Genomic DNA, 10629 nt, shown 5'->3' with positions numbered 1-10629 from the left:
ACATTTCAATATGTAAATTACCGGAAAAATTGCTCGGAATAGAATTGTACATAGAAATGTACTCGGAATAGTTCAAACATTACATGCAATCCAAAGAGTACTTCATACGTATAATCCACAAAAATAAAACTATAATCACTAACATGATTATTATGTTAATCACTTACACAATTATGACCACCAAGATAAAGCAAAAAGAAAGAATTGCCAAAAAATGGCTCTCAATCTGTTGGCAAAAAAAAAAAAAAAAAAAAAAAAAAACAACCGGTAAGAAAAATTGAAGCTATATATGAATGAATAATGCATACATCAACTATCTATGTTCACAAATTCAAATTCGCTTGGTTTATATGATGAATGAATGATGCAACTAAAACTGTTCCTCTTTAAGATATTAATAAAGCATATTTAAGTATGTTATTGACGATCTCTCAAATTACCTGCATCAATACCTCAAATTGCATGCATCAATACCTGAAATAGGAAACAGCATTTTCATATATCTATGAAGAATTGTGCATTGATTATAATTGATAAAAATAAATAAATACATATTGATATACATGGAATCATGGCAGAAACCAACTAATGTGTAGGACATCTTTCTACACCAACTTACAGCTTTGTCTATATTTTGCTCCATGTTATATACATGTGCTCGTCACAGAGATGGACATGGGGAGTTTGAAAATACGGTGTCACAATTGGATAATATGTTATAAAAGTTAGCATATAAGTAAGAAGGATACCTGTAGTGCAATGCATTTTCTCCAAAAAAAAAGATTTTCTCCAAAAAAAAAAAAAGATCTCCTCCTCTATAGGAGGTCCATCATCCATCTTTTTTGAAAAGGAATATATATTAACCTACAATTAACACTCAATACACACTAACAAATATCAATAAAAAAACCAACCTCCCAGCAAGTGAGCATGCTAAGGATGGCTTGATGATTTTCCATCTTGGGTACTAAAAAATACCAATAACCCCAAGAAATACAAATAAATAAATTTTGAAGCAGTTATAGAAAGACACAATCCATGTAAATGTTTAAGAAACCCCAAAATCCTCAGAAATGTGACATACTCAGATCATACTAGGGCCCATGGTTTCCGATTAACGGCTTCAATTATGTCCTAAACCTAAAACACAATATCTATATCTCAAAAATGGATTTGATTTCATCATTTACAGTTTCAAGACCCAAAGAAAGCCTCTTCGTTTGTAGACGGAAAACTATAAAAAAAAAATGTAGGTTGTGGGAGGTTGAAGGCGCCACCACCATCTCTAAGAAGAGAGAGAGAAAGAGAGGTAGACTGATTTTATCATTGTCAAAAATTAGCTTTAGATGAAAGTATAATGTCATAATTGCATCTCGTTGTACACACTAATTAATGGTTCTCTTAGGCATTTTATCGAACACGTGACATCCAAAATAGATTTATCAAGAACTCAACAAATAACATATCCAAACAAACCAATGTGAACTATGCAATCAGAAGAGAGCGAGAGAGAGAAAGGAGGGGTTTGCTCGTTACCTTTCGCAGATGTTTTCGCACAATTATAATCTTAATAAGAGAATCATAACAAGCTTTAAGATTCAGTGTTCATCTTCTTTGATTTTATCCATCAAGATTTAAATGTATTGTGATTTTTCTTTTTGATCTTTTCCAATTTTGTCTGAATCTTCCTTGATCTAATGATATGAAGCTTCCAAATTCGAAATCTAAAAATGTAGTATTCTATTGATATGTATCCAAAAATGCATCGTTCGGTGTATATAAAATACATATGGAGTTTTGAATGGAATATATGTAGTTACCAATTTCAAATGAGAAGACTTGCTGATTTCTCGTGGAATACATTGATTTGAATGAGTTGTTTCCTAAATAAATGCGGTGCAATTGATATGATTCCTAAAAAATCAGGTATTAAACTACTGATTAGAAAACGAGAAATATTTAGATTTCAAATTTGACTTTTTAGGTTATAGAGCGTTAATGATGCTTTGGGCAGATTTCTAGAGGTCTAGAAAAACGTTATGTGGCAAAAGAATGATGTAAAAACATGTCATGTGGCATCTTAGAGAGGTTTTTATTAGGAAGAGAAAAAAGATATAATTATAATATAATTAATTATTAATAACTGCTTAGAAGTTTACGATGATCAAATACATTCATTCAAATGATTAAACCGGGATGCATGGCCAAGTTGTTTAACTCAACCAATAGAGTGGCAACAAATATTCCAAGTTCCAACCCTTATTAATTTATTATTATTCATGTCACTTTACAGAAACACAAAATTGATGTTTTCAATTCTATTTTAACTTTGGATAATAAATCTAATCAAATACCACGACCACATAAAAAAAAGTTCATTTTGAATTTTGATACTACCTTTTAAACTTCAAACTTATTTAAATAAAATCTTAAATTCAATTTTATTTTTATTTTTATTTTTATTTTTTTTTTTAAAAAAGGAAAAACGTTTTCTGATTAATGCCATTGCCCATTGCCACCAAACATGGGCCTAGTAGAACATGGAAGTAAAAGATGTGGAAGAATAGGCACGTGACAGATCACATGTGAAGTGTAGAACCAGAACGACGCCATTATAAAAACCCCAAGAACAAAAGACATGGTCAATGGAACAAGACAAAACTTTCAGAAGAAACATCTGCGAAATTCATAATTCTTTGCTCAATTCCATTCTCCACTCCGATACGCAAGACACCAAGATTTCGTTCTGTAACTGAAACCCACATTCCCTGCAGTCGGTGACTATTTATTTATATACTTTTTCGTTACGGATTACCGCGTTTCTAGCCTGATCTTGCATGATCTAGCTTGCATTGATCAGCGTCCTCTCTCTATATCTAGTTTTCGTATTTACTAAACAGCTTCAATTCTTTATTTTTTGTTTCTTTAGTTTGAAGATGGAAAGGTTTTGGAAATACAATCGGTTTAAGCTGCGGTTAGCAATCCTTTTTGTTGTTGCATTAGTAATCGACCACAGTTCCAGCCTCTGTTGGTCTCTCAACACCGAAGGTGTGGCGTTTTCTGAAGCGACTTTTTGATTGTTGACTGAAATTTGAACACGTTGATTAACGTTTTGGGAGTTGTGGTTTTGCAGGATTGGCGTTGTTGAAGTTTCGAGATGGAATTGAGAGGGATCCTTTAGGGGTTTTGTCTGGTTGGAATAACGACGATGAAGCGGCGGATTTGGGTCCTTGTTCTTGGTTCGGCGTTGAGTGTTCTGATGGAAAAGTGGTCATATTGTAAGCTTTTATCGTCTCATCACTCATCAATTAATGTTTATATGATATGTGCAGTGAATCTGATAATTTAGTTTGTGAATCCCATTCCGTGAGTGATTTGACTTGAAGGTGTTCGATCTAATGCCTAGCTGAGCGAATTAAGCTTGATTTCTTGTTAACTTACAGGAATTTAAGAGATCTATGCCTTGAAGGAACGCTAGCACCAGAGCTCGGAAAGCTAACAAATGTAAAGTCCATGTAAGCATCCAAGATTCATATCAAAACCTCCATTAGTGACTAATCATAAATGTTCTGATGATTGTTTCATATATATTGTGTTTACAGTATTTTACGCAATAATTCTTTCTATGGAACAATTCCTCAAGAAATTGGAGATTTGAAAGAACTGGAAGTGCTGGATTTGGGATACAATAACTTCACTGGGCCATTCACATCTGATCTTGTCAATAACCTTTCCCTATCAATTCTGTACGTTTTTTATTTCATTTATTACATACTTCAAATGTCGATAATCTTTTTGCTAACTAAGTTCATATAATTATGAATGCAGTTTATTAGACAACAACAATTTTCTCGATAATCTTTCACCAGAAGTAAACAACCTCAAAACACTCTCTGAGTTTCAAGTAGATGAAAACCAGCTCACAAACGCTCATAATAATGACTTCATCTGTAACAAAAGATCCAGTTCTTGGTAAGTTTGACTTTACATTTTACAGTCAAGATAACTAATTTCCAACTCCAAATCCAACAATTAACAAAACCCATATCAAATCTTGAAATCAAAATCTCTATATTTCTTACAGGAATGCAATTGAATCCGGATATGTTACAGAAAGAAAGCTATTACAGGCTTCACCATCATCATCAGTTGTTCCAGTTTCATCTATATCATTGCCTCCATCTGCCACATCACCTTCCATGTCACCAGTTTCAGCCCCATCACCTTCCACGTCACCAGTTTCATCCCCATCACCTTCCACGTCACCAGTCTCATCCCCATCACCTCTTTTCCCAATTCCAGCAGAAACACCATCTTTATTACCAGAAAACAAACCTGCTTTAGCTCCTTCACCCAGAAGCTTTATATCTTATAAATCAAAACATCACAGAGTTCTTATATGGTCTGGGGTATTAGGAGGATTTATGTTTATATTTCTGTCTGTTTTTGGATTTGTATTTTTTAAAAGAAGCAGAGTGGTTACTGTTAACCCATGGGCAACAGGGTTAAGTGGACAGCTGCAAAAAGCATTCACAACAGGTTTGATTTTTTATTTTTATTTTTTGTCACTTTGTCTTTCTTTTTCATATATTAAACAAAAGGTTATATAATAATTATTATTTTTTTTATGGGTGATTTCAGGTGTTCCTAGTTTACAGCGCCCTGAACTTGTGACAGCTTGTGAAGATTTTAGTAATATAATCGGGAGTATGTTAGATGGAACTGTTTATAAAGGGACTCTTTCAAGTGGGGTTGAAATAGCTGTGACATCAACTGTTATAACGTCTGTTAAAGATTGGACTAAGAGTTTAGAAACACAGTTTAGAAACAAGGTTAGAAATCTAGTTACATATAAAATAGAAAAATCTTGCTTCTTATTTTAAATGTTTTTTATTTTTTGGGGTTTATTTGTAGATAGAGATGTTGTCGAAGGTGAATCACAAGAACTTTGTGAATTTGATTGGGTATTGTGAAGAACAAAAACCTTTCACAAGAATGATGGTTTTTGAGTATGCTCCAAATGGGACCCTCTTTGAGCACTTGCATAGTAAGTTCTTTTTTACATTCTCTATTATTTTTTAATTTTTGTTTTTTCAAAGGTTAAATATGGAAAATCACTTTACATTTTCATCTAGTTATTGAAAAAGCCATTATGTTATTCTTTTTAGCAAAAATAAACATCCTTCCGTTATTTTTTATTATATGAAATTATTGAAAAAACTATTTATATAATTATCATATAGTCTCAAGGAACATGCATGCCTTGTGTTCATCGGTCAATTTGACTTCAATAACGTTTGTGGATAATATCTGAAAATATAATTTTTTTATTAGAATAGAAAAAGTCGATAATTGTGGGTAAATGCAATGGACTTCTTCTTTTGTTTAAAAAAAATGATAAAATGGTTTTTTCAAAAGGTAAATGCAGGGACTTTTTCTCTTCGCCTAAAATAGTAATACCATAGTTTTTTCAATTATTTCATGCAATAATGCAATGGGCTCTTTCTTCTGCAGCCAATAAAACCAACAAAAAATGTTATTTTTAACTGTAAAAAAATTATGGAAACGTTTTTCCCTTGAAATAACAAAATGGCTTTCTTCTATAATTACATCAATCATTCGTTCCGAAATTCATATACTTGTCAGAATAAATTTCTAATAATCATTTGACTTTTTCATCATCTTCATTAGATTCTTTGATCAATCATTCATATCTTCAGCATCAAGAATAATGTCGTGCAATAGCAACTGTCATTATTCATTATTCATCCTGAACTACACTTATTTTTTATCTCTCATAACAACTGGCATACATCCAAAGCACATGAAAGAATTAGGTAGAGTACAGTAGTAGTTGATATAATTATGGACTCATCATTTCCTAATAAATATTTATATTCAACAGTTAAAGAATCCGAACACCTTGACTGGTCAATGCGGTTGCGTATAGCTATGGGCATGGCATACTGCCTTGAATACCTCCACCAATTCAACCCACCCATCACCCACAACAACCTCCAATCATCTTCCATATATCTAACCGAAGACTATGCTGCCAAAATCTCAGATTTCAGCTTTTGGGATTCCCAAAAAACGGGACCCACAAAACCCAACTTTTTACATACAGACGATACCCTATCTTCATCTTCATCTCCACAAACAAATGTCTACAGCTTTGGTTTGATCCTATATGAACTAATCACTGGTAAGGTACCAAACCCTAATAGTAACACCCCAACCCCATCATGGGTATCGGATTTTTCAGTGGATCCGACTTTGACTTGGGTCAAACAAGATTCGGTTGATGAACTATTTCAAGTGGTGAAAAGTTGTGTACTTTTAGAACCTAATGAAAGACCGAGTATGAAAGAGGTGACATCTAGGTTAAAGGAGATCACAGACATGACACCTGAAAGCACGATACCAAGATCATCTCCACTTTGGTGGGCTGAACTTGAAATTTTATCATCGACAGAATCTATTTAGAAACATTTTGTATCCTATTTTTTTTTAAGTGAGTGAGTTTTATCTGTGTATATATATATTCTATGTAGTTTAATAAGTTTCCGTTTCTTTATCTTTAATGTAAACCAAATTGCAAATTGTAACTACTTAAACTCTTTACTTCCAATTTGTAAGAACAAGAGAGAATCTCAAAACCCAAAATTATAATGTTCAAGAATTTATAAAGAAACAATGATTTTACAACTTACAATTAGACTCGTTGTATATGCATGGAATTACACCTTTCTCTCCCTCTTTTTTGAGCCTAAATTCACGTAATGTAAATACACAGCTCGATTCATAGCCCCTGAGCTTCTTGATTCTGAACTTTCAAAATCTCTTCTTTTCTTCTTCCATTTTGTCATGCATGCATTTTGGCCATGAATCTGCAATCGATCTTCATTTCATTTCATTTCTCTCCAAGATGATTGGAAAAGTAGAAAGTCATGTATATTCAGCAGCTTTTTGTGTTCGATGATAAAGCTCAAGAGTGTCTTTATGAGTAGGATCCAAACATAATCCCGCTTCACAATCTCTTAATGCCAGCTCATACTCACTCATTGACTCATAAAATGCTGCTCTAAGATGGAGCATTTGAAGCTCAGGTTTAAAAGCTATCGCCTTTGTAAGCTCTTCAACAGCCTCACTTTCCTTTTGTTCATCCATCAACACTAACAGATTCAAGCTTACCACATTAACAAGATTCCCTTTTCTTTATTTTTTAAAATAAAAAATTTGATGTAAAAAAAAAAAAAAAAGTACCTGCAGCTCGATATCTATATGGGTAAGTTCTTAATGGATCCAGCTGTGTAGCCATTGATAGATCACTTGTAGCATTATCACGATCACAATACTCTGATCTTTTTTCATAAGCAGAAGCACTATTTCCCGCCTTTTCTATCAACTTTGTCATCTCATCATACGCAGCTTTTCTTTCATCTTTTAAAGAATAAACACGTGCAAGCCCTTGATGAGCTCGTGTATGTTTTATATCAAGAGCATTTATATAACAATCTGCAGCAAGATCATGCTTCCCACAATCCACGTATATACTTCCAAGATTATTCAACGCCTACAAGATTCGATTTTTTCATTACCCTTTTAGTTCTTTAAGGTTTAGGGTTTAGGGTTTGTGAAAATTGAAATTACTTACTTGTCCTTTTCGAAGACCATCTGAAGGGCATTTGAGAGCATCGATAAGAAGTTGTATAACAAAAGAAGAAGAATCAGAATCCAGAGATGCATCTGCTAATGTATACGCTTTAAGAAAATACGCTTCGAATGATCTTTGAATCAAAATCGACTCTTCTGCTTTTGAAAGAGCTTCTTCTCGATAACCCGTGTCATATAAAATCCACCCTTCATAAACAAGACGTTCATGCTTTGTGTTTGCAAGATTTCTAGCCAATCGCAAGCTCCGCATGGCTGCCTTTTGGCAATTTAATCTAGAAAAAAAAAAGTTCTTTTTCAAGATCCTTAAAACAAAATATAATAAAATAAGAATAGACTTATACCTTAAAAGAAGTAAAGATTGTCTGAATCTTAAAAGACTCTTCCCTGGATCATGAACAAGCATCTGATGTATAATTGCAAGTGAACCAATGTCATCTATACAAGACCATCGATCATAAAGCTCTACCCAACAATCAGCTGGTGTCCATTGTTGTACTTTTTGATTAAGAACTTCTACCAAATAATCACCTCTCATTTTCCCATGAAACATCATGTAATTCGGGTCTAAACTTAACAATGCACATATATCTCTCACAGCAGCTTGGTAATCTTCAAGGCAAAGATGAAACCAAGCCCTTAATTCAAGACAATCAGGGGAAATTTTGAAACGGATGATCTTGTTGATCTCTTCAACAGCTTCATTGATTTGATTCTCACCCACCATTGATACGGATCTGTATTTATATGGGTATGAAAGTGTTGGATCTAATTTGGTTGCTTCTTCTAAATCTTGAATCTTTTTGCTTCCAAGAGTGTATAAAGATCGTTCTTGATACATCCATCCGTTTGGTTTGTTTTCTGATAAAATCTTGTTGATTACTTCACGTGCTAAATATGTTTTCCCTTGTTTATACATTGTTCTAGCAATCCCTGTTGCTGAATAAACATGACCCATTTCAAAAGCTGCTTCGAAACATGTTTGGGAGTGCTTGTATTCTTCTCTTTCAAATAATAAAACACCTAATTGATGATACGCTAGGGTTTTCTGCCATGTGTCGGTTGCTGATTCGATGAGTCTTTCGAAGAGTGTGACTGTGTTGACTGATGTCATCTTTTCTTCCATGGCGACTTGGGTGAGGAAATAGTATAACAGGAAGGAGGAATGATTAACCGAAGCAAGTTTCTCCATGGATTCAGAAGAGGAAAATAAGGTTAGAACTTTGGGGTTGTTTAAAGAACTTGGAAGCTCTCTGAGTAGAACTTGTAAGCATGAAGCTACAAGGAGACTTGCCATGTTTTCAAATCCGTATTCGATGAAGATCAATGCGTCTTCAATGGTGGAAATTAATGGGGACAGGTAAACCTCACAGGCTGATTTCATTTCCTCGCAGCAGAACTTCTGTGAAAATGATAGAATCTCCAAAACTATACTTGGAGAGAAAAAGTTTTCCATTTGTTTTGTTCTGCTAAATACCTCCACACCTCTCATGGCTTCTTTTGAGATCCCAGTTCGTGAAAAATCGATGGTTTCTTTTGCAGATTCGATGAAATTACCGTATAATAAGGTGTTTAGTGGGCTAGACAATGAAGCTATTTTAGGTCTGAGACAAGTGATTACCTCGTTTCCGATGCAAAACCAGACGATTTCGTCATCGTTGCCATGAACTAAGAATTCGTTGTTGAGGGAAGTGCGGGAACCGGTGACATTGAGATTCTCAGAGGCGTTTTCGGAAACACATTGGCAGCGATCGAAAACGGAATGGGAAGGATCATACGCGATATCGATCAAAGCGGATTTCGGGCATTCGAGAACTTTACCGATACAATCCATGGCGGAAATGCCCACAAGCTCGTCTTCTCTCCTCTCATACCGCAGCCACGCAGAGAGTACAACCTTCGAATGTATGTCGACAGCGTGTTCCCGAGCCGACTGCAGACTTCTTCGAAGCAGCTTCGGATCACCAACTGCGCAAAATAGCGCGTACTGTTCTAAATATAGACCACAACTTTCCGATTCAGAGGAAGAATGGATGATTCTCTTGTAGAGGTCCGAGATTGAGTTAATGAAATCAAGGGGATTAAGGTGAGGATCTAAGGGGGGTTCAATAAGGTGTGTATCAGGGAGCCCATAAGGAAGAAGCGATTTAGCATTGACGAATGGGAGTGTTGTCGATTCATCGCTGTTCGATGAAGACGAGGACAAAATGGAGTTGATGGTAAGAGCATGTACTTGGGTGGGTTTTTTACACCGGTCTTTGAACTTAAGACCGCCGGATTTCATGGTGTTTGTAAATTGACGGATCAGATTCGCGATTTTCGCTGATCTTGGTGATGATGATGAACACCCATCATGAGTAGCAGTTGAGATCGACATGAATCAACTGGGTGTTGATGAAATCGTGGGTTAATTTAAACCTAGCCAGCGTTCACCACCATTGATGCAGAGCAGAACCTTGACTGCTGCTGCGTGCATCCGTGATTGTATGAGAGAGAAAGAGAGAGAAAAAGAAAGAACATGTTTAAGGGGTTTTAATTATTAGTTTATTTTATATCAACATTATTAAATAAATCTAGAAAAAGATTTGTTGGTGTAAAATCTTTTGGAGTGTTATTCAATAGATAATTAATGTTATAAAAAACGAGAGTGAATTTCAAGAAACTTTATTGTGCCATGAAACACATAAAGAAACTTGCATTGCATCCATGTGTGTCTTTAAAAGTATTTTTTCTCATATTGAAAATTTATTAAAAACAAAAGAATAAATTATTTGGTCCATGTAGTTTGCTCTAATATGCCCTTTCGGTCTATGGCTACAAGTGGCCACTTCAACCTTGATGATCCAAAACTCTAAGGAAAAATAATCATCCTTGAGCATAAAGCACATCCCAAAAATATTAAAGAAATCTAAACCCATCATAAAAACCCACTTCAGAATATCAACTCTGAATCAC

At 34.6% G+C, this 10629-nt stretch overlaps 2 protein-coding genes across 3 annotated transcripts; one reads left to right on the top strand and one right to left on the bottom strand.

Moving 5' to 3' along the window:
- Nucleotides 1-2626: 2626 nt before the first annotated feature.
- LOC145055327 (inactive receptor-like serine/threonine-protein kinase At2g40270) lies at nucleotides 2627-6611 on the top strand. 2 transcript variants are annotated; one of them, XM_079003621.1, is made up of 10 exons: nucleotides 2627-2777; nucleotides 2930-3048; nucleotides 3134-3278; nucleotides 3444-3515; nucleotides 3603-3746; nucleotides 3829-3972; nucleotides 4085-4539; nucleotides 4642-4832; nucleotides 4915-5047; nucleotides 5906-6611. In XM_079003621.1, the coding sequence occupies exons 2-10, from the start codon at nucleotides 2937-2939 to the stop codon at nucleotides 6484-6486; spliced, it is 1977 nt and encodes a 658-aa protein (XP_078859747.1). In that variant the 5' UTR covers nucleotides 2627-2777; nucleotides 2930-2936; the 3' UTR covers nucleotides 6487-6611. The 2 variants fall into 2 exon arrangements, with proteins under 2 accessions (XP_078859747.1, XP_078859748.1); XM_079003622.1 differs by having other exon boundaries at nucleotides 2636-2773.
- Nucleotides 6612-6648: 37 nt separating this feature from the next.
- On the bottom strand, nucleotides 6649-10213 carry LOC145055325 (ethylene-overproduction protein 1-like). The gene is made up of 4 exons (XM_079003620.1): nucleotides 8019-10213; nucleotides 7658-7949; nucleotides 7267-7576; nucleotides 6649-7175 (listed from the first exon to the last, which is right to left on the bottom strand). Exons 1-4 carry the CDS (start codon nucleotides 10049-10051, stop codon nucleotides 6949-6951), a joined length of 2862 nt encoding a protein of 953 aa, XP_078859746.1. The 5' UTR covers nucleotides 10052-10213; the 3' UTR covers nucleotides 6649-6948.
- Between the last annotated feature and the right edge of the window lie 416 nt (nucleotides 10214-10629).

The sequence above is a fragment of the Lactuca serriola genome, chromosome 5 (assembly GCF_051521515.1).
Source record: "Lactuca serriola cultivar US96UC23 chromosome 5, Lser_US96UC23_V15, whole genome shotgun sequence".
NCBI lineage: Eukaryota > Viridiplantae > Streptophyta > Magnoliopsida > Asterales > Asteraceae > Lactuca > Lactuca serriola.
This window is presented reverse-complemented; position numbering and strand designations above follow the sequence as displayed.

Excerpts from the sequence above, each read along its gene's own strand:
- LOC145055325 (XM_079003620.1), bottom strand. The coding sequence starts at position 10,051 with ATGTCGATCTCAACTGCTACTCATGATGGGTGTTCATCATCATCACCA. Across the intron at positions 7,950-8,018 it reads CAATCTTTACTTCTTTTAAG|ATTAAATTGCCAAAAGGCAG; the intron begins GTATAAGTCTAT and ends TTTTTTTTCTAG. Across the intron at positions 7,176-7,266 it reads ATATAGATATCGAGCTGCAG|TGTTGATGGATGAACAAAAG; the intron begins GTACTTTTTTTT and ends TGAATCTGTTAG.
- LOC145055327 (XM_079003621.1), top strand. The coding sequence starts at position 2,937 with ATGGAAAGGTTTTGGAAATACAATCGGTTTAAGCTGCGGTTAGCAATC. Across the intron at positions 3,279-3,443 it reads GATGGAAAAGTGGTCATATT|GAATTTAAGAGATCTATGCC; the intron begins GTAAGCTTTTAT and ends GTTAACTTACAG. Across the intron at positions 3,973-4,084 it reads AACAAAAGATCCAGTTCTTG|GAATGCAATTGAATCCGGAT; the intron begins GTAAGTTTGACT and ends TATTTCTTACAG.